We start from the raw sequence: 24,086 nt of genomic DNA, 5'->3' as shown, positions 1-24,086 counted from the left end.
GGTCCCTTTACCTTTACCTTAGATGTACAAAAAGAAAAACACACCAATAGATTAATTTTAGAAGGGGGCAAAGTTAGATGTGGATGCACAAAGCATTAAAAAATAAAATCAAGGCTCTTTGTGTTACGGAAAAGCAGCAATGCGAGAGCGAGCTGCAGGTGGCTGGAAAGCAAAACAGGATGTTGATGTTTGGGACTGTACCATGGGAACAAAGGGGCAGTCTATTCACTGTACTGAGCACCGGATGTTAGCTCAGAGTGTCATCTGACCTGTACTGGAAGTACAGGGGTGGAGTTTATCTCTCTGCTGTTTGGAGTCTGATGTGTGCAGACGCATTTCTCTGTACTGCTGCAAGGACAGAAATAAAGTGATGTAAATACATTTCTGTCTGACTCTTTCCCCTCCCTGGGGAGGCAGGGAGGAGGGGAGAATGGTGTGTTCTTCTCACGCTTGAGGAGGATCGCCGATAGTGACCTAGCCTGTATCCTGCCGGGAGACGCAGACGGGGAGGTCAACAAGGAGCTCAAGCCGGGTGCATGGAGAGTGGCCAGTTTCCCTCTGATAAGGCTTAAGAATCCGACACTTTGTGCTCCGCTCTGCTCTGCTCCCCGTTTCTTCCAGCCCAGGGCGGCCCTGTCCTATGCCTGCCCCTCAGTCAGCACATCATGCGAGGTTGGGACACGGTGGTGGCAGCCTCTCCTCCTCCTCCACACCAGCACTCCAGCAGCTGCTATGAGTTGACGGAAGGAGGCCAGCAGCTCCCTCACCACTGCAGCCACCACTGCTTGGGACAAGCGCTGGCTCATCTTCCTCCCCAAGCTCAGCACTGGTGACAGAAACAGGGACATTCCAGGATCAAACCAGAAGCCGGAAGGGCCTTCATAATTCTGGGACTGCCCCTGGAAAAATCAGGAGACTTGGAGAGGATGCTTCAGTTCCTCTTACTTTTGTCCATTATTTTCAGACATCTGCAGCAGGGATGAAATGTGACATAATTAGAAATGGATGGTGATCTTCGCCAGGAATGGGCTTGCTTCAAATAGGTTAATCTCGGCTTGATTCAACATGGGCCCAAAATAAGTTAATATCCGCTAAGTCCCATCTAGAATGATAGCTTCAGCACACACCTGATTATATTACTGTGGATGTAATGAGGCCTTAAAGCCTCACCCCAGCTCCTTTTCCTTCCCCATAATTTATCTGGGAGCAGCATCTTCAACAGACCTTCAGCCTGTTGGCAGAATCTTGAATAAATATACAGTGGTAACTTAGGTTACATACGCTTCAGGTTACAGACTCCGCTAACCCAGAAAGAGTACCTCAGGTTAAGAACTTTGCTTCAGGTTGAGAACAGAAATCGGGCTCCAGGGGCGCAGCGGCAGCAGGAGGCCCCATTAGCTAAAGTGGTGCTTCAGGTTAAGAACAGTTTCAGGTTGAGAACGGACCTCCAGAACGAATTAAGTTCTTAACCCGAGGTACCACTGTAGTTCTCATAGATTGACATCTTAGAGGGATCATTAGGAACTAAATCATCTCCTGGTACCACACTTGTGATACTGTCCAAGTGATGCCCAGAAGCATCCCAGGTGTAAGAAAACATGGGAAATGTAGTTCCCATGGGTCTTGAAGATTGTGCTAGCTTGGACATCAAAACCAATGGGAATTACCGTAGCTTTCCCATGGATCTTTTATGCAATATATTAAGGCAGCCACCTTGTAAATTTGGACTGGAACGGGAAGGGAAAGGCTTGTGCCAGTCTGAATCCAAGCAGATTGAACTTGGGTTTTGTTTTTTGAACTGGGGGAGTTCTTGCTTTTTGCACTCCCCAGTTCCAAACTTCAGCACCGTCACTAGTTGTTTTCACATATGCAACCCCCCCCCCCAAAAAAAACCCACCAGTTTTATTCTTTAAGAGTTATGCAGATAAATATTCTGGCAAGTCAAAGATACAAGAGGTGGAGAGTCATTAAATTTCAGTTGTGTCAGTGAAGTGTTCATGACATGCCAAATGAGAAATGAAAAAAGGCAGATTTCAGTTCAGGGCCTCCAGCATGAGTAACTGGTTAAAGTGTGAAGCTAAAAGGCATACTATTAAGTCAGAGATAAGAAAGGAGCGGATGATCTCTGAGAGAACAATTGCTAGTTCTATTTTTGAAATATTTTCATTAGTCACCTTAGGGAGGAAAGTAGGAGCATCTATCTGAAATCTGCAGATGGTACCAAGTCATTCTTTTGTTTGCTTCTCCCACTCCTACCTTTGTATCTTTCCTCCTGCCATTCTGTCAAGCCTACTGAGCCTTGTCCCAGCCCATGTCCCTGGCACATAGGCCACCTCACCCCGCTATCTCACTCTCTTGTATTCCTCCTAGGGATGAGGGGAGAACTAGAATCCCCTCTTCCATTCCTTTAGCATGGTCTGGGTTTGAGTAGCTCTGCACTCTAGGGGGCAGTGCTTGCCAGTGTGCCAGGGCTCCTCTGTGGACCAACATGGAGGCAAGAATACCCCAAGAGGGCTAGTGAAGTGTGCTGTGACCACAGCATTAATTGCTAAAACAATTTAGAGATATTTGTGGGATGCGCCTGTGTGTAGACGTGGTTGAGTTCATGTTCATGCAAGTAAGCACACCTATCATAGGTCTGGAAGATATACAGGAAGTTACCTTAGACCAAAAGTGTGTTTGTGCATGTATGTCTATGAATTTCTGTGCATTTGTATCCATGTCCATATGTATTTCTCAAGTAAATATTTATAACCTCTGCCATCCATAGTGCTAGGCACCCCATAAGGTTTTTTAAAAATAATAATAATAAAAGAACAAGAGAGTACATCTGTGCTATTTTACCTTCCATGGAAGATATGTCTGTACCATGCAATACGCCCCAGAGATTTGCCTTTATTTTAGTCACCCCTTTTATTGCTGAAAAGGGTTATCCAGTTTATCAATCATTACAACAAGTATAAACAAAACCAAATAGATGTTAGAAAAAGACAAAAATAATTTTAAGAAATGACACCAGATCAGATACTAGCTTTTGATATTTCAATTTTGAAAGATACTTAAATTATGAAACAAAAATGAAAATTATGTATAAGATCAATTTAGCCTTATCATGGGGAAATTATGTGCAAAGCAGAAGCGACTATGAAATAATTAACTCAGAATTACAATACAGTGCCTTCATGTCACCTTCCATCAAATAGCACATTGAAACATATTTAAGGGCATTATCTATTACTAGTTTCAGTTTAATAACAAGGCAAAAAAACTGAATTACCATGTTGGATGCTCAAAAAGCATTTGATATTGTAGAGAAGCCTTTGTTAAAAAGCAGTATTAACTACATTTATTTTGAGAACTCAAGTTTGTGAATTAGTTTTCAAGTATTTATGATACACCCATTCCTAGGATTACTCCAAGTAATAGATGGTCAGAAACAGCATTATTGGAAAGAAGAACATGGCAGATTTGTTCCCTTTTGCCAATATTTTTTATTTAGAGTACTAAAATCTGAGCAATAGCAGTAAGAACTAATTAAAGGGATGCCTCTTAGAAATAAAGAAAATTAACATTAAATGTTGGTGATAGGGTGTTAATGCTATCAGATCCAGTGCTTTTTTAAAAAGTATAGCTAGATTTCCAGTAGTTAAATAAATTAAAGTAGGACATTTTGGGAATAATCATAATACCAGAGTCTTTAAAGTTATAGCTTTTTGTAAAAACCCTTGGAAGAAGAAAGTTAATTATTTCTATATATTACTTAGCAGTAGACGTTAAAGAATTTTCTTTGAATTATTTGTGAATCAAAGAGATTGCAACCGAGAACAGCATGAATTGAATGTAATTCTAAATTGTTTTTGTTTTTACATTATGAATAAATATACCCAAATAAAGGAGAAAATGATAAAGGTATACATTAACAGGATTAAAAAATCTGGACTTGCATGCAAGATTCTATATCAAAACAAGCAAAGGCTCCCTAAATCTGTTCTGGGCTCCTCCCAACCCTCTGGATCAGATCTGGGGAGGGTGAAGGGTACATGGGGCTTAAGCAGGGTGAGTTCCATTGCACAAGTAGAAATCCTTGCACTGACAGAAGAAACTAGTTGGATAATACCCTTAGAGATTCCTTTTATAGACATTCATATGGTTCAGTAAAAAACAATGGCAAGTAAATGTCTTGGCTAATCCTGTAATTCATTCCTTTTATACACGTTGGAAAATGATCCATCTTAAGTACTGTTATTGTCTCATATGCATCCTTCTAGTTTAATGATTAGGTTCAAAATTTTAGATTTGATCACAGTATATGTTTAAACCTGACAATTGTGTTAATTCTTAAATTGTGTTAATTCTTAAAACAGAATAGAATACTTCCTACTATGTATAGATATGGATAAAAATTGAGGACAATTTTTTGTTTGAAAATGTTTATTATAGCATATATTTAGTTATTTATAGTGCAACTCCATGCATGTCTTATCGGAAGAAAGTCCCATTGAGTTAAATGGAACTTACTCCCAGGTAAATTATTGGAGTTCATCCTTAGTGAGCAATGTTGGAACACAGTGTTACTTCTAGTTGCGGACTTAATTTGTTTCGGGGTGCTGTTCGCACCCCAAAAAGTCTGCAACTAGAGCACCTCTTCTGCGCATGTGCGATCGAGCGCTTCTGCACATGCGCGAGGTCGCAGATCACTTCTGTGCATGTGCGCGTGGCAAACCCAAAGTAAACACTTCCAGGTTTGCCGCGTTCATAAGTTGAAAGTCCATAACAAGAGCGGAACGCAACTAGAGGTACCACTGTACACTGGAACTTGGTTTGAAAAATTGTTAAGTGTACTTACAAGATACCATCTAAGGTATACAGTACTTGGTTTAATGGTAGAATGGGGAAGGGAAAATGAAAATGCATTTACGGAAAAGGTCAAAGTATTGTGAAATAGAAATAAACGGAGAGCCATAGGTTTGAGCCATGAATTTTTCTGGGTGACTGAAATATAAAACACTGAATGGAGCAGACCAGTTTTTCCACACACAACATGAAAAGAAAAGTGCCTGTACATTTTGCTTCATATCTCAGGCTTTACAAATAAAGCCTAGAAACATACCTGTTTAAAAATGAAAGCTGGGTATCTGGAGAACATTGTTTTTTATTGAGGTGGGAGTGTCCCTACCCTGCTGAACACCCATGCGGAGAACTGTATTTCTGAAAGAACTCCACTTTTCAAATTCAAAGGCACTGATGGAAAAATCATTTTATATTTTTGTATAATTGTTATAACTTCCCATCAGCAGAGTTGCTGCTGTTTGTTGGAAGGAGAAACTGCTTCTTGTTTTTTTAATTTTTGTATAGTAGTATGGAGGCAAAAGCTGATCATAAAAAGTGAAATTCACATCAAATGTGAATTTCAGTGGTATCACAGAATTCTGGTTCTTTCACATTATAGTATGCTGTGTGAAATGAAGCATAGCTCATTCTGCCTATCTAGTAGCTATCCTGGGAGTTCTCATCTGACAGGCACAACTGGAGGCAAAAAATAGTGATAAATGCTCAAGTGGACAATTCTTATACTTAGAAGGGGGTGTTATTTGAATATTATGAGATTGTTTAACTTTCTCTTTTAAACCACTGCATTGCCAGGAACAACTTTGAATAATAGCAGTTTGATACAAAAAGACACAGCAGTAAATTATAAATAGTAAATTGTATTAGACTACAGTTGAATATAAAAACATTTATAGAATTAAAGGCTCAGTTGTACCAATCCTTCAATACAAAGTACAGTGACATTACTGACTTTCCAATAGATAGAACACTGTTCTCTAAGTATCTGCAGCTATACTTGCAATAAATGTTATGAATTCGGGTAAATATTATTTTGACTACTTATTTGCAAGAGTAAATAAATATACTGTTTATGGAATACTGTTATAGTTGCTAAAGCCCAGAGGGCAATGCACTAATAGCTGAATTGTGTCAGTAGTATTAGTGCCACTTTTCATAAAATAGCAACTTCTTTGCTTGAGAGCACCTCCATACTTTAAGTATTCAGTGGAAAAGTTGTATTAAGTGGGAAAATACATGTAAGACATGATCTCAATCAGAAAATGGGACAAATTAAAACACTGAAATGAAATGAAATGAAAACAAAGGATAGACACACTTACTTCATTTGGGCCCACAGAAACTGAAGGCACAAAATGTCCATCTAGGTGAAGATGGATTTGCGCATAAGCAGATTATAGAAACAACACAGGAAGCCACACTGTTGACCCAAAGGTCATGATCAAGCACCCCTGTGAGAGTTTTTGTTTCAGCCACCTTTTGAGGCAAACTTGGGAAATCGAAATGCAAATCTCTATTTTCAAAAGGGGCCATGGATTCTGCATAAACTATCCCTTACAATATTCTATAAAATCATGTGACAGTTTCTTAGGATGTTGAACCAAACTCTAAACTACATGAAATAAACAAAGTGAGATAAACAAAGAAAGTGGTGCAGTCATGAAATGTGCACAGGAATAATATATTAACCTGTTTCAGAGGAGTAAATAATAAATTGGATTTGACGGAGGGGAAGATGGCAGAGATACCAGTTCATTCTACATGGTACCGCTGGATCAAAGTCACTAGTTACATCTAATAAAAAAAAAAGTCAGGGTGTTGCTTTAGTAGAAAAGTTAACTTGTAAAAAAAACCCAAAACCCCAGAGGAAGTCATTGACAGCATACCTATTTTATCAAGAGATGAGGTTGCCATAAATGTTATTTTTCAAAAGTCCAATTCAACAAGCCAACAAAGAAGAAAGGTGGTGTATCCACAGATAATAGGAATCCACCAGCAGAATGGGGAGGGAGGCAATTTTTATTTATCAAATTATTTATCTCCCAAAGGAGTCCAAGGTGGCATTTTTGGAGATTTGCCACTGGTCCCACCCCATGTCCATTCCTCTGACAGACTCCTTCCATCAGCACATGGCTGCCACTGAAGACTACCCATAATGTTCAGCGTAGCTGGTATGCCTTGATTCTGCAATTTCTACTGTGAATTACGGACTGCAACTTGGTTTATTCAAGGTGCGATTGGCTGTTGCTCTGCTGTTCAGCATTGCCTCTACCGTTATGATTTTGTTTAAGAACTGAGCTAGTGTGCTACAGCACTGAGGCACCAGCTCAAAGGCCAGAATGTGGTCTTGCTGTCGTCCCTTACGGTGCTGCCAGGACAAAGTGGGACAGTAGAGTGGCAGTTGCCTTTGGTCAGGCAAGTAGCAAGTAGGTGTGTGAGCCTATTTTCCTGTGTATCTTTTCCTGGGAAGTGGAGCAAAGCTTCACTTGCCATGCAATTAGGCTTTGCCTGCACTGGCAATAGTGTTGCTGCTGCAACTATTAAAGAGAAACTGTTTGGTAATATCTTATTTCTTCATTATAATTAATAATTACGTTTCCTATACAACTCAAGAGTTGCCAAAAATCAGAAATATAGAGGCTGGAAATTTAAAGCTGTATCTGTTCTCCAACAGTGATTCTTATGAGAAATCTGTCTTTGACTTTTGAAAAATAGCATGAAAAGCTACCTTAACTCTTAACAAAAAACAGCATTCTTGTCAATACGCATGCTGTATAGACCAATATTTAATGTATACTTAGCTACATGTACATCCTTGTTAACACACAACACATTCAAATGTCTTTAAATTAAATGCCACAGTTTGAAAATCATTTGTATTTGATACCTGATTTGTCAAGATAGTAAAAAAATTACAACGTAAGTGATCTGTCATACATGTGTACAACCAATGTTTTTACACACAAACCCACACACCCCATGCTACCAGTTTTCCAATTGGAAATGAATAGATTGGAATGAATCTGGTACAAATCTGAAAACGATGGCAGCGTTTAGTTAAATTAATAAACTCATGAAACATTTACAAGTACTATGTTAGGGGCAGCTATGAAGAGCCTTTCTTCTTCTGTTCCAGCTCTTGCAGACGCTCCTCTCTGAACTGAGCGTGTTGTGTCCCTACTTTATGAGCAGTCTCTGTCGCTGTAATGTCAATCTGGGCATATTTAGTTGATCCACTCCCTATGGCAGAAAAACATTGCCATGGTTATAACATCTTCATGTACTTTCACCTAAGATAATTAGGTAAGAATACAATAATACTCAGTTTGATGTCACACACAGCTCAAATAATAATACCCACACCAGAACTTAAAAGCTATAATCTTTGTTACTGGAAAACATAGCATCAAGAAACAGTTAAGCTCTTGTAGCTCAGAATCCAAACGAACAAGTGGAACCTACAACATAATGTTGCAGTGTTATCAGCACTTCTGTGGGAATGTTCAGGGATGCAGGAGAGGATATATTGCTTGATTATATCCTTTCCAACTTGTGTTAACAAGTTCTACAATTTAGCAGAGTAACATTCCCCTTTTTAAACTTGCACAGCAGATGCGTTTGCTCTGGCTCGCTAAAGCCTCTAAAATAAGTTACCTGGTAATTTCCCCTTTAGTCCCTCATAAAGAAATAGACACGATACAGTCTTCTATAAAAGTATAAAATGAGTTTACTCACTCACATTCTGTTCACAGATGGATCCCAGAAAGCAAACTTAAGTTACAAAAGTAATAAACCTGGAATCTATCCCATAAAGAGATAGTCCCTTTGTCCTCTCTTGGCTGGAAGCCAAGGGAGCATCTTAGGCTAAAAGCAGATGTTGCTTCTTTGACGAATGTAGTCAGAGAGAGAGAGAGATGGCGGCCAGTCTTATGCTTTTGTTCCTGCACAGGTGAGGCCATGCCCACCTCTGGTCACATGTAGAGAAAGCCTATCCCAGCTTAGGAGGAAACAGAAAATTCCGACTGGCTGGTCCAGACACCCCCTTTTTATGTCTACCTTAGGGATGTTGTACTTGACTGTTCTGTGTTTCACATCCCACAGCTTCCCCATTAGTAGTGCTCCTCCTCAGGACCATTTTTCCTTCCACATTGTTTTCCTTCTGGAAAGATGCTTGTCCTTCTCACGAAGCAGACCCAGAGGGGCTGCTCTGTACCCAATGGGAAGACGGAGAGCATCTCGTCCTGCTGGACACTAGTTTGCTAGGGTAGATGGGGCGCTGCCCCACAACCAGCTGCCGCCTGTTTGCTTTTGCACTACCAACCAGTCCAGGAAGTAGCACTACTTGTCACTTTCCTTCTCCTTAATCTCAGCATTGCCCCTGTAGGGATGGAGAAAAAACTGGAGCTGGTTTGGACTGCCAGCCATTGGTTCTGTTGGTCTCTTTGTCTTCCACACTGCCAGCACTAATGAGTATCAGCAACCGCTGCTTCCTCCCTAGCGAAGGAGTTGTAAAAGGTTCTGAAGATACAGTGGTGCCCCACAAGATGAATGCCTCGCAAGACGGAAAACTCGCTAGACGAAAGAGTTTTCCGTTTTTGAGTTGCTTCGCAAGACGAATTTCCCTATGGGCTTGCTTCGCAAGACGAAAAACGAAAACGTCTTGCAAGTTTGTTTCCTTTTTCTTAACACCTTTAATACAGTTGCGACTTGACTTCGAGGAGCAACTCATCAAACGCGGTGTGGTAGCCTTTTTTGAGGTTTTTGGTGATTTTTGAAGCTTTCCCAAAACTTCTTTTAAAACTTTTTTTGGGGGGGTTTGGATTTTGGGTTGGGGTGTTTGGAATTCAAGGACTTGGTGTTGGGGAGGGGTTTGCAAGAATCTGGAAGCTTGTGTGGGTTTTTTTCTGCATTTTTATGATTTTCTGTGTCCAATGGGCCACTCTGCTGTTTTTTTAAAAAAATTCTGGATTTGAATTTCTGTGTGGTGGGTGGCTGGGGGAACAGTTGAGGAAGGGTTTGCAAGAATCTGGGAGCTTGTGTGGGGTTTTTTTTTTTGAATATTTATGATTTTCTGTGACCATTGGGCCATGTTTTTTTAAAAAAAAAAAAATTCTGTCCTGTTTAGAAACTTAATTTGTTGTTCCTTCAATTTTTGAAATGTTCTTTACAGTATGTGTGACTTTAAAGAGCACTTAATAAACTCTTGTTGTACCAAATTTGGCTTTGTTTGGACTTTTTTTGACCATAGGAACGCATTAATTGAATTTCAATGCATTCCTATGGGATTTCGTGCTTCGCAAGACGAAAAATTCGCTAGACGAAAAAACTCGCGGAAGGAATTAATTTCGTCTTGCGAGGCACCACTGTATGCAGCTGCAGAATCCTACTGTAGGAATGCACTTTTTAAATACCAAAATTGAATCCACCAGAGCTTTTTCCTTCCTCTCTTCAGTTACTTCCTTCCAACCTTTCTTCCTTCTTCCCTGCCACATGTGATGAGCTGACCACCCCATAATCCTGACCTATCCTGTGTTTTCCTGGCTTCCAGCTGCCATCAACCGTGCTCTTTTCCACATTATCATTTTTAAATTATTTTTATTAAAGGTTTTCAACCTAATATATACCATAAAATTCCAATTAAACTAAAAATAGTAATAGAAAACAACATACCAAACAGGAAAAAACTAAACAGAAAAGTAAAATAAAGCACACTATCAAACTCCTCTCCTCTGGCCCCTTCCCATTGGTATTCAAACATATCAAATATCTTGGCCTCTACTCAGTCCTCAGTTCTCCGATTCCTCAACATTTTTGCTCCCTTAGATATGGGTCACATCCAGAATGTCACTATTCTGGAGGAGGGATTTCACTGCATATCAGAAATGAAGGTTTGCTCAATTAAAGGGCTGTGTTGTTCTGGGCCCAACAAATACACTTTTTAAAAAACAATTTTTTGTGTATAGCAAAGTAGCAGGGAAATACATTAAAAAGTGTGGGATAATGGTTGACTGATGGAAAGATGTATAACTTCTGCACAAGCAAATAATGGATTTAAAGAAGATATTGTATCATATATTATACTACTGCTGCTGCTACAATTATTATTAATTAAATTTGTATACCTCCCTATACCCGCAGGTCTCAGGGTGTAAGTTTTGTGCAACCAAATCAGGATGCTCCATGAACAGATAATTTAGGAGAGCCAACAGTTGATCACCCCCTCATTTCCCTTGATGACTGTGATTCTGTCCTCAAATGGTTATCTTCCTAGTTGTCTAATTACTTCTCCAATATCTCCTTAGGGGGAACGCTTCTGCTACTCTCCAGTGGGCTTCTTAAGAGTTCTGCGCTGTTCTCTCTAAATACTTAGAGAGGGTAGTATGTGCCAGGGTAGTATGGCTTCCAAGAGCACCTACCCACTGCTGACAGACAGCTCTACACCCTTGTGCAAATTAATTGAAACAAAGCTTGTTTTCTATCTGACTCGTAATCCTGTACTCAAAACAAACACGAAAAGTCAGTTGATCATTATGGTGTCAGAAGCCTGCAGCCAACAGAAGGAATGATGCGCTCGCCACAATATATTGAGGTTCTGCGAAAGAGAGTTATTCCAGAGCTGGAAAAGAGGTATCCTGACTGTACTGGGATATTGCAGCAGGACTTAACCCCCTGTCACACATCGAAAGTGGTGAAGAAATTCATGACAGAGCAGCAAATAAATAGTTGGAGATTGTATATTACTTGAAATCAAAGAGAAAAAATAAAGCATGTAGCAGTAGTGCAATGGAGCTAGCAAGTACCCAATTACCAGCGGTGATTGAGGCATCTGTAAAAGGTGACCATGCCACAGTGTAGCTTTGCAAAAGCCCCTTTTGATCCCTGGAACAGCCTAAAATGTTATGCAAAAACAGCAGAAAGCTTCAGTTGCTTTCAAAGATATTTACCTCTTATGCTTGTGCTAGGTTCCTGAAGTTCCAACTCCATGTAATGAAGCTGTTTCTTTGATGTGGGGCTGGTAGGAATATTAACATAGGTTGCCATTTCACCATGCAATCGATCAGCCATTGGCAGGTCTGCTGAATAACCAACTGCCCCTGCCATGAGAGGGAACATGCTTTTAAAAGATACATTAACTTAAGCGCCCTGAAGAAGTAAAAAGACATCAACTTGGGTGTAAGACAAGAAGGGAAATCTTTGAATTCATGCACTCATGGAGTTCTCCTGTTCATTTCAACAGAGGAAATGGATTCTCCTTTGTGATATGGCTGAAAATTAATGCGCCAACCCAAGCATACATGAGTTCCATGCACACTCAAGAGTGCATACAGCTGTCAGTGGTATTACAATGAGAGGGTAAGACTGCATTTTGAAAGTGCCCTTGCTCTGCAGGTACTGAGAATCAAACTAGACATGATGTTAAAGTACATCTTTGCATTTACAGTGGAAGTTTAAAAAAATGCAAATAGCATCAATTGTAGGGGGGCAATGATAATGATCAGGATTGCAGCAGGTGGGGTGGGAATATAACCCTTTCCTCCCCTGTTATGGTCCTGAGGTACATTCCTTCCTCTGAAGCTTGTATTTGCATTGGGAGGAAATTACCCAGTAAAGGGCAGTGGAATAACTTACGAATAAAAGAACTTCTACAGATTCTCCACAAAGATTATATTGATATATGTGCTTAGAAATGAGGAAAAGAGGACTAGGCAAGGCAAAGGTCTGATTAAAGTTGGGTATTCTATGGAAAACAAAACTCTCTTGGGGTGAGGTATGCTTTATAATACTCCAGGGAACCCTCCCTATATGTTCATGGCCTTTTCATTTAGGAAGTAGCTCACGTTGTTCCTCCAGCAAGTGCCTGATTGGGCCCTAATCATATCCCCAGTGCTTTTTTTCGAGAAAAAGAGGTGCCAGAACTCACCATGAACACCTCTTATAATTGCAACGGCACACACCTGAGAGGTGCTGGAACTGAGTTTCTGCATATCCCCCATTAAGGGTTTGTCCGACGCCTTGTGACATTTGGAGTGTTCCCTCGCCATCCATTGAACTGAATCTGTCTGCCTATTCATATGAAATCACCACCAGTCTGTGTACTCTGCTGCAAGTCAGTTTACTCACCAGCTTCTTCAGGATCAGATGGAGCGCCAGACTCTGTAGGTGGCATCATAAATTCATAGCTTCCTTTAGGACCTAGAGCATACAGAAATCTATACATTAATATTTTTTTGGAAGCCGCCCAGAGTGGCTGGGGAAGCCCAGCCAGATGGGCGGGGTATAAATAATAAATTATTATTATTATTATTATTATTATTATTATTATTATTATTCCAATTTTAAACAACAATATGGACAGTAATAATACCGCACATGTCTCAATTCTTTAAGTTTCCTTGCAAAGGATTAAAAAATGTGGCTCAGTCAAGAAATATGGAGATTATCTAGGAAGTATTACATGCTTCTAAGAACACTTTGAAGGGAATAAATACTACCATCGTTTGAAGAGTTTGCACCGTGCGCTAATCGGTCATGGTGCATGGGGTTCGGGAGTGCTGTGATACTTGCAACCTTCCCAGAGTCTTTTAAGACAGTCTACCTAACTGAATGACAGTAATAGCAGACACATCTGATTAGAAATTGTACAGCGCCACAGAAGGACTAGTTCACCTCAATTTTATGTGAGGGGACACCTGGAAAATCAAAACTGTTAAACCTATCAAACTAGAGAGAAAAGTTTGTCATGGTACTTTTTACAATTTCTACAAGGGAACAGTTGCTTTCCCATATGGTGCAATCTGCACTTCAGGATCGGTACCACATAAGATGGACATAAAAATGAACTCCAGAAGATCATCTGTAAACAGGATTTTCTTATCTTTCATGGAGCTTACTCCTCATTAAACTTCGTTTTCTTAAGTAATTCAAACATAATTAATTCATCACAGGAACTCCAAGGACCGAGAACTACAGCAAACGTTGCTTTGACCATGGGGATCCTACCAAAACCAACATTCCTGTGATGAAGTTCTTCACAAAAGGTCTTCCAACTTGTAGTTTAAATGCAAAGATTACTGCCTGTGACTTTCCACACACACAACCTTTCCTATCTGAATAGAAAAATAAAGCATAACTATCTATCTCATAAAAAATACTGACTACTTGCTTCTTTGACCTAGGTTTGTTTGAGGAAATTGCCTCTCCAAATACTATGCCTATCTACTTGTAAAGTTTGTCCTTCGTTCCTTCGTTTGCTTTCAGGGACCAAAACACTATCATAGAAGCACCACCTGTTTTAAAAGCATCTCCAACTTAATACTAAAAATCATTTATGGTTCTATTGTGCCCAGTTGCTCAAAATAAATTGCTTTGTAGAGATATTCATGGCAGTATGGCAGTAATAGATAAATCAATTCCCTCTTTCTTCTTCCTACTACTATTCCTCCCACCTTTGGAGTCACTGAGAGATAAAGTCATTATTCTATTGACTTTGCTTTGGAACAAAAATTCAGCAAATGCTTCCTAAAGCTAATTCAGCTGATGAAAGGAATCAGTTAAAACATTTTTCTATTTCCTATTGCAGCCTTTCTGATATCCATTAGATATCATTAACACTAAAAATATAACACAATTGACCACAATATAGCAACTGCACATGACTAGTAGCCAAGGACAACAAAATGAGATATCTATTCCCACTTGCGTGACAACAGAAATGCAACAGCCATCTCCAACCAAGTAAAATAATGCCAGCAGGAATTATTTTAATTGGCCTTGCACCTAGATGCACATTGTTATGTTATAATAGTCATTATTAATTTGTAAGAACAGATTACAGATAGAAATGAACATAAAGTCAAAAGGATTATTTGAAACCTATTTTTCCAAGAAGTAAAAAATTGATTGATTTGGTTCTTAAGTAACTTCTGGAAAAATAGGTCACCTTGGGTCAAGAAGGCTAATGCCTTCAGATGTGTATTGGATTTCAATCCTCATATTTACTTCCAAGTCCTGTATGGCAGAAGCTCACGCCAGAGAAGTCAAAGGTGATTCTGGCTGGATCTCTTTGGACTCTGGAGAGTTTGATTTGGCCTAGGAGGCAGGGGTTGGTTTGGCTTGCAACTGACAGGGCTGTTACTTCCTCATCTTTGGAGGTAGAGTAACTAGCAATGCTTATTGAAGGTAGTTGAGGGGATTTTGCTATGTCTGACTATTGTAATGCTCTCTGTCTTGGACCTTGCTGACTTTGAAGACAAACTAGAACCTTCAACTAGTGGGAAATGTGGGCACACAGAGATCCACACCCACAAAAACTTGTACCATGCTGTTTCCTCTACTGAAATGAATGCCGGAGCCTGTAGAAGCCTGTAGAATCTATTTGCACACATGACTCGTAAGGAAAATATACCCGATATGAAGCAAAGTTATAGGGGTGGGGATGGGAAGGAAAGAAGGGAGGGACGTTGAGGGGGGTTTTGTTTTGTGTGCATGTACAGACTTGCCCAACCCACAAAGAAAGAGGATTAGGGCTCAAAGACCAGGTAAATATAGGTAGCTGTAAAATCAGCACAGTGTGAGGGATGGCACACATGAGCTTACAATTCTTTTTGATACAGAGTGAATTTATTAATACTTTGCTCTCCTTAAGCTTAAGACTTGTTTTTCTTTTTGTCTTCTTTAAAATCCAAGAATAAATATTGCAGTCTTGTGGATTGGGACCTTAACTTGTAATTTCATTTCCCTGAGTACTGAAATCAACAGGTGTCAACATCTAGCAAAAATCTCATTGCCTCTTACCTGGGCTGGCTGGTAAAATTCCAGATGATAAAATGGACGTTTCCTTTTTTTAAAAAACAGAGAGGAGAGAGAGAGAGAGAGAGAGAGAGAGAGAGAGAAACAGATGCATTATCATGAATGAGTTTCTTGCAAACTTAACACTGAAAATTTTCACCTGATAAACTGTTCTCAAAACTATTTTCAATTTAATCTTGTTGATAAAAGTTCCAAGGAACTGCATAATAAATTTACCTTGTTTGAATGAGCTCATATCCTGTCAGTCCAGCTCTCAATATTGTTTGTGAATAATTTTACAAGTACATTTGAAATGATTAATTCTTTATGCATATGTAAATGATTATATATATGCAACAGATGAACACTTTATGCTGAAATTGACCTCCATATGAACTAGAAGATCATCACTATTAAATTAAAAAAACAGATCAATCCTAACTATAGGAATCCAGCAGAACTTAACTCTGCCTTGAGTTAAGCAGGCATATGTTACTCCTTTCCCAAACTCTGTCCAGCACCGGGGCTAGTGCTGGCTGAGCTGTCCTGAGCCTGGCAGAGGGAGAACAAGACTTTAAAAGAAGGCTTTGACTTACATTACCATTTTTGCTGGTGTAAGTTCAACTGGGTTGCTAGGTCACATGGCTGAGCTGAAAGGCGTTTGGAATAGGTGCAAGTCTGCCCCTGTCCTGTCCTACCCCATTGCTGCACCCCCACAACAACCCCATTGGGGGACTTACCATGGTCAGCCAACTTCAACTGAGCTCCAGGAGGAATTGCCCTGGCTTCCACAAATGTGGAAAAGGCAAGGGATGGGTTTCCATATAATGTGAAGAAAGAATCTGGTTTATCTATTCCTCAATGCAGCAAAAGCAAGGGCAGAGGAGGAGCAAATCAGGCATTATTGATCAGCGTGCACCAGCAGGCTGTTCATTCAACCTTAAACTACAATATCTTTTAACAAGGGGCTGGTAGAGAGAGGCCCCTCTGGCACTGGCACCTTGGCTGTGTAGTGCTGTTCCCAGAGAGGCTCACTTGGCACCTATTTTAGAGTTTTTTGTGGGAGGCACAAACCTTTTTAATTTCTTCAATTTCTTTAAATTAATCTTAAATCTTTTAAATTCTGTTGAAGCCTGATGTTTTATTCTTCTGTAAGTGACCGGTGCATTTTAATAGTTTATTGACATTGCAAGCTGCCCAAGAAAGTTGTTATCATGAGATATAGAAATGTAATGAATAAATCAATCCCACTAGCCACTAACCCCTGCTTCTGGAAAGTTCAGGACACCACTGCATTTCTTGGTTTATGGTTACATGCAGACCAGCGCACTGCAAGTAGGCCCACACTGCTAAATGGAGAAAAAGCAAGCCTAGTATATATTTCTGTATTGTCTCAGCCCTGGGATATGTGCAGCAATAAAGAGGTAAGCCTCTGTTGCATGCCTGCTCCCTCATCACTGAGAAACATAAAGCAGCCGCCACACAGCAGATATGAGGGACAAATGACTTGAAGCCAAAGAGTAGGACCAAATCCTCATAAGAACAGGAAAATAATTGTGGCATCCCAGCAATCAAAGTTCATCTGTCTAGCATTCTGTTATCAACAGTGACCATTCAGAAATTCCAGGGTGGTTTGCAAGCCAGGCATGACACAGCGGCTCTCCTATTGATTTTCCTTACAACGGGTATTCTGAACATGTGCTGATTTAGAAATCACGCTAAGCACTTAATTTCTAACGTGGCACATTTTCAGAGATACTAGTCCTCCCATTTGCCCATCTCAGGCCTTGGCAAATTCTGAAAGAGGACTGGTCAATTTGCCTAACACTTTTTGCACCACTGCCCTATTATTAGAAAAGCTAAAATTACAGTGGCATCCCAAACGTCCCCTTTCTCAATGGTCTCTGTCTGGAGGCCTTTGGAAGCAACCAGTCAGTCAGTCAAGAAGTCGCCAGGAACAGCAGGGGGAAATGACACAAGCAAGACTGTGACAGCTGAGTAAGATCATTACATTTAAAGTTCCTCAGTTATGGTACTTCATATATTCTTAACCAGCACAGTAACCAGACTCCGAATTATATATATGAATGACCCATGATGTTTACTCAAGACTTAATAGTGTACTTGGCCCAACTTTTTTCATGCTCCCCCAACCTGTTGCAATAAACTTTTCACTAGCATAAGTACCATGTTTTGTCTCATTTTCAGGCCACATTCAACCAACCATATTCTCAAGGAGCTAAAATGCCAGAGCAATAAGGCATGGTTATATTGTGGAGCTGCTCACCTAAAGATTTTGCAGAGACAAAGAACTGAATCACTTTTGTTTAAAAGGATGAAACTTTCCACTTGAACATCTAGATATAGTAAGTGGTACAATAACACTAATGCCTTGGGCTAAGGGCTTGATGGCGCCCAGGCAGCATGCAACGCTTGGCCCAGTTTCAAAGTCAGGGTGGCACAGAGAGCGAGCGAGCAAGCTCTAAAATGCTGCAAATGCCGCTCGTTTTTGGCTCTGGCTGGGCCCACCATCAGTTATAGCCCTTGACTGGCTTTTCCAGAGGGTAATAGAATCATAGCACCAGAGTTGGAAGGAACCCCCAAGGGACCCCTGCAATGCAGGAATCCTGTCCACAGCTGTCGCTGGGGGGCTCAAACCACCAACCTTCTGGTTAGCAGCGAGACACACTGACCTATTGCACCACTGACCAGTGGCGGAGCTTCATGCTCTGGCACCAGGGGGCGAAGAGCAGGCAAGGGCATTGCTGGCGCGCTTCCCGGGGGCATGGTGCACCACCCACAGGGGCATGTTGTGCATCCTGGGGGCGTGGCGCACCACCCGCAGGGGCATGGTGTGTGTCCTGGGGGCATGGCACGCCGCCTGCGGGGGTGTGGCACCCAGTGCGGGCAGGGGGGCAGCCGTGATGGCACCCCACCAGGATCGTGCTGCCGGGGGCGGTGCACTCCCCCCGCACTCCTCTTCCTCCGCCAGTGCCATTGACCCTTTATAGAGATAAGGTTCCCACTCCTGGACTAGGGGCAATCTTCAGTTGAATTACGAGCTGGCTGGCAGGAACCATATCCTAAGACAGACCATCTCAGAATGGCCCAACGCAATTTATTTTAATAAAAGTCTGAACAAATGTCCAGTTATTTCTGATGGATCAAAGTGATTTCTCCTACAGACTTAATAGTTGTCTTCAGGAACATTTGGCCCTCCAAAATGGGAAAAGAATCATTGGCACTTGTCTGTCTCAATAGACAGTGGAGCGTACCTCCAGGGGTGAAGCCAAACAACCGTGTTAGCAGCACTAAAGTGAGCTCTCCGGGGCACAAGCCCAGGCAGTGTGTATGACTGCTTAGATGACAAGACCAAAGGCAAGCAGAGCAATCCATTTGGCCCCAGCTTGGCTGCAGGAGTTGCTGGAAGGAGGCGTGGAAGGGGCCCTCCAACCATCTTAGAGGCTCCACATAGTCCTGGGACAAGGTATGAAGGCTGAAGCTCAGCAAACCTGGGCTGGTCAGTGTCTGCATGGAAAATCACCCAGTAACCTTAAGCATGACACCCTGAATTCAATGGAACAAAAGGTTGGATATAAATGTAATGAATAAAATAACATTTACCTGTTGTTGTTAATGTTTTCCTGACGGTAACTGATTTCAGCTACCATTGGCACATATATAGTAGCATTTATCCGCCCATACAATGCACACAATTCTACAAACAAGACCAGCATGTGCTCAGAACAATGATTTACCTTTAGCCCTCCGCAGACCGGGCAAGGTGAAAAGACAGCTCGAGTTGTCCCAGAAGGAGAGCTACACAGTTCACACGGGCTGCTGGAGACCCCAATGAATGTTGCCACATCAGTACTTCTAGAATCTAACAATTGTGCTTGTTGTCTCATATGTGACCACCTTGAAACAAAATCTATGCTTGCCTCAAGCGATGAGTCTTTGGCATGTTCCTGGGGGAGAGCTGCTTGCATGCCCCCTTCCCCTCTGTGCTCAGGAGAAGCTTGTTCTTCCAGATGTGGCAATGGCAGTTTGAGGTCACTAATTACTTGAGACGATTCACCCTTGGATAATGAGGAATCTGAACTTGAACTTTGTGTGTCTTTAGCAGCTACCTGTAGCAAACTCCTGGGTGTGTCATAGGCGTGTCTAAGGGAACTGGGAACCTGGTACTCCAGGCCAGGGCTCCTCAGGTGATCACCTGGTGGGCAAGTGCATATATTCTGGTCTGAAGGGAGGTTCAGCGGCAGACTCAACAATGATCCAAATTCATCACCACGGCAAATGTCCAGGCTCCCAGCATATGAAGAAAAACTTCCTGAGTAAGAAGAATGACTCCCAGTAGCTATCCCACTGTCAGAAGAACTTTGGCGGCCTATTTCCTGCAGCTGTCTGGATCGAAGCAGCTTAGGAGGTGGTTTGGTGATGCTGCGGACACCTTCTGAGTGGGCCTTCTCCTCCCCAAGATGAATTCCCTTTGCTGCAGGCAATCCATGACTTTCTTGAGAAGTACTGGCTGAAGACTGGTCTGCCCAAATAGTCAATCTGCTCCCAATGCTAGCATCAGAATGGCTTGTGTCCGAAGATGAACTTGATAAGCTTCTATCATCACCTAGGGTGAAAGAAAGGAGATTGATGATTCAAGTGGAAATGGCTGCACTATAAAGAAAGATGATAGCTGGGGTATCAGCCATACTTCTGACTTTGACAGTTCAGGGAGTTCTAGACCACTACATCTGTGAGGGGAGTAACACTCAATTTAGAGATACAAAGTCCCTTGGCTGCATTAGGGATTTTCCAGTGGGAAACTTCCTAGTGCAGCCAGTTCCAGAACGGGACCCTGTCAGCATCATCCGGCTGATTGACATTGACAAGGAGCCCCACTTGCAAAGGAACCGCCAGAAGCTCACACAAAGCTTCCAGTTGTCCCTTTGAAGCCCTGTCTCTACCTGCCCCACCCCAACATCATATGTGACATCAGGTTTGGACCAAATTATGAGTCATGCCAAACCTAATTAGGCCACTAGGCCAGAGGTACCCCACAACTGCTACAGGAGAATGAAGAACGGCAAATATACCCAATGATAAATTTCATCTCATCATCTCTCTAGTCTAAAGCCATGGCCTAGATGTGACTTTAGCTTTAGCTATTTTGAGGACTCTAAGAGCTCGTCCCAGGGACGCAGGTGGTGCTGTGGTTTAAACCACTGAGCCTCTTGGGCTTGCCAATCAGAAGGTCGGCGGTTTGAATCCCCGCAACAGGGTGAGCTCCCATTGCTTGGTCCCAGCTCCTGCCAACCTAGCAGTTCAAAAGCACACCAGTGCAAGTAGATAAATAGGTACTGCTCCGGCGGGAAGGTAAATGGCTTTTCCTTGCACTGCTCTGGTTTCAGTGTTCCGTTGCGCCAGAAGCAGCTTAGTCATGCTGGCCACATGACCCGGAAAAACTGTCTGTGGACAAACGCCGGCTCCCTTGGCCTGTAAAGCGAGATGAGCGCCACAACCCCAGAGTCGTCTGCGACTGGACATAACTGTCAGGGGTCCTTTACCTTTTAAGGGCTCATCCACACTTCCGCTTGTGTGATGCCTAGAAAACACAGGTCCGAGGGCTTTCACCCTTGCCCTGCTGCTCCTTTCCAAAGTAAAACCCACTCTCGCAAGAGATCAGAACAAATGGCAACCTGGGGAAAACCCCAATTGCCATTTGCTCTGATTGAGTGCTTTCCATGGGTGAAAGCTGCAGGGAAGAGGAAGTGTGGAAAAGCCCTTTATCAGGTAAGGGGACATCACTTGAGGGCACATTCACTCCCTGGCCAGCTTCTGGGGGCTTGAAAGCCTGCAGTGGGTGAGATCAAAGAGACAGAAACACCCCATGTCCTCTCTTTTTCCAATAGCACAGAAACATGGTGACCTGCCCACGAGGGAAGAGAGCAACCCCCTCCTCTGTGGGCACCCATGTCCCCCCTTTCCCACTTGTTCTTGCAAATCAGTGGAGCAGCAGCAGGCGGGGAGACATCACAAACAGGGGCGGTGGAAATTTCATGCCTCCCGCAATCTGGTACTGCTGCTCAGGGGGAAATGGCTGTATAGCCTTGGAACCAGGGCTGCAGAAGGCGAGGGGCCTCAGAGGGTGTGGGGCCTGGGAAAAGTGGTTGGTGAGTCAGCTGGAGAGGCCTTGTGGCCCACGTGCCACCACCCCTTATGTCAGAGGCCTGAGAAAACAGGATCAAATTCCCAGGTGGATGATGTACTTTGTCCTTACCTGCACTCCCATGATAACTGGTATGGGACAGAAGGCTGAGTCGCTTCTCTAACTGCAAAGCTTCATGGGCCACTCTCTCTTCTGTGCATGCAGGATTTATGCTGGGGTCTTAAAAAAAACAAATCCAAAGTGACAAATCACAACTGAGGCCTAGCTGTAAGAAAAAAACGCTTCCACTTTAATAGTCTAAGTAGAGCACCTGGAGCTGCCTGCGAACCTTAAACACGAGCACTTTGTTGCTTTATAATCAAGAGGGTTCCGGTACCGGAGTTCTGTTCTTTCCTGCCTCCCAAAATCTTCACATATAGCATCAGAAGGGGAGGTTTTTAATATCAGCTGCTAATAACTCCCTCCAGGAGTGGTACCTTGGGTTACAGATGCTTCAGGTTACAGACTCTGCTAACCCAGAAATAGTACCTTGGGTTAAGAACTTTGCTTCAGAATGAGAACAGAAATTGTGCGGCGGCAGCAGTCGGAGGCCCCATTAGCTAAAGTGGTACCTTAGGTTAAGAACAGTTTCAGGTTAAGAACGCACCTCCAGAACGAATTAAGTTCTTAACCCGAGGTACCACTGTAAAATGATAAATTCATAATTCCTTCTTGGCAGACAATACTTGTTCTTCCATTTTCCAGTGAGGAATTTCAGTAATTATTACAGTTAATACATTTGTAAAAAGATATTTGAATGGCTAGACATCAATGCTATTTTCACCATTTGTCAGATATTACTTTCCTTTCAGTGACAACCATGCCCTCATTTAATCTGGTAGGATGCACAAATTTTAATCTAGGTTGTTGAAGACCACACAGTGATTTCTTGAACCACTTTGAAGTTTAAGTGTTAATGTTCTAAATATTTAACAGCTGAAATCCTATGCACACCTATCAGAAAGTGAGCCCAATTGAGCCTACTGGGATTTACAGCTGAGTCAACACCTGTAGAATTGACCTGTAAATCATGTTTCTTCAAGGTTTGTCTCATTCTATGAGATACAACTGAACTAATGATGCTTGGACTAAAAATTTGGGGTGCTAATAATGTATTCATGTATTTCAAACTACACAATATGATTGTTTCCTTCTAACCAACCAGTTGTTGTTGGCATCCATCTGTCTCGAGAGACAATGGAGTCTGCCTCCAGGGGTGAAGTCTAACCTTTGCGTTAACAGCACCAAAGTGACCTCACCAGGGTGCAAGAATGGGCCGTGTGTCTGGAGGTCCTGGGCTGCCCAGACAACAACCCCCCCCCCTGGCCTCGCTGAGGTGGTCCAAAGAAAAGCAGAGCAATATGTTTGGCATCAGCTTGGCTGCAGGAGTTGCTGGAAGGAGTGTACAAGGCTCCATCCAACCATCTTAGGGACTCCACTCTGGATTTGTCTAGGGTTTACTCCTGAGACTTTTCTTCTCCCAAAGATATCCCAAAAGGCAGTGGAGGTTGAGCCCCATCTGTCCTTACTTCCCTTGACAGCACGTGCAGAAACTGCCTTCTTGACCATTGGCCCACTGTGGGTCTCTTCTGCTCAATCCACCAGAGCCTGTCTTCACATGCAGGGCAAGTCCCTAACTCACCAAGGATTTAAGATCCATTGGCTACCCTCACTTGGTTTAGCTTGCCAGTCAGCCATTCTCAGGGTGTAGCACCACTCTATTCTGCCTTGGTCAGACCACACCTGGAGTACTGCGTCCAGTTCTGGTCATCACAATTTAAGAAGGATATTGACAAGCTAGAACATGTGCAGAGGAGAGTGACCAAGATAATCAAGGGTCTGGAAACCAAGACTGATGAGGAAAGGTTAAGGGAGTTGGGTATGTGCCATGGAAGATGAAGCAAGCTTGTGTTCTCCTGCTCTGGAGGATAGGACTTGAACCAATAGTTTCAAATTACAAGAAAGGAGATGCCAACTAAACATCGGGATGAACTTTCTCACTGTAAGAGCTTTTTGGCAGTGGAATGGACTTCCTTAGAATGTGGTGGACTCTCCTTGGAGGTTTACAAGCAGAGATGGATGGTCATCTGTTGTGGTTGAGATTCCTGCATTGCATTAGACCAGCTGCCACTTGAGTCCCTTCCAACTCTACAATTCTATGATCCTATGATTCACCTGATACTAAACTGAACTAATAGCAATGCTCTTGATGGTTGCCTAGCAAGGAAAATTTTTACTTTCAAAA

General features: G+C 42.2%; 1 protein-coding gene across 3 annotated transcripts in view; it reads right to left on the bottom strand.

The window, feature by feature from the left end:
- Nucleotides 1–607: 607 nt before the first annotated feature.
- DOK7 (docking protein 7) overlaps nucleotides 608–24,086 on the bottom strand; it is a 36,420-nt gene continuing 12,941 nt past the window's right edge. The window contains exons 6-11 of one of the 3 annotated variants that reach the window (XM_082238543.1): nucleotides 21,914–22,021; nucleotides 19,395–20,263; nucleotides 15,643–15,685; nucleotides 12,970–13,041; nucleotides 11,793–11,942; nucleotides 608–968 (exon numbers count right to left, since the gene is read on the bottom strand). In XM_082238543.1, coding sequence (XP_082094669.1) covers nucleotides 961–968; nucleotides 11,793–11,942; nucleotides 12,970–13,041; nucleotides 15,643–15,685; nucleotides 19,395–20,263; nucleotides 21,914–22,021 — 1,250 coding nt within the window. In that variant the 3' untranslated portion in view covers nucleotides 608–960. Of the gene's footprint in view, nucleotides 969–5,688; nucleotides 8,139–11,792; nucleotides 11,943–12,969; nucleotides 13,042–15,642; nucleotides 15,686–19,394; nucleotides 20,264–21,913; nucleotides 22,022–24,086 lie in introns of those variants that run through there. The other 2 variants (XM_082238541.1, XM_082238542.1) reach the window with 2 other exon arrangements.

Source organism: Podarcis vaucheri, assembly GCF_965113315.1.
Source record: "Podarcis vaucheri genome assembly, chromosome: 9".
In the NCBI taxonomy this organism is placed as follows: domain Eukaryota; kingdom Metazoa; phylum Chordata; class Lepidosauria; order Squamata; family Lacertidae; genus Podarcis; species Podarcis vaucheri.
Note: the sequence above shows the minus strand (reverse complement) of the source record. Positions and strands in the feature narration are given on the sequence as shown.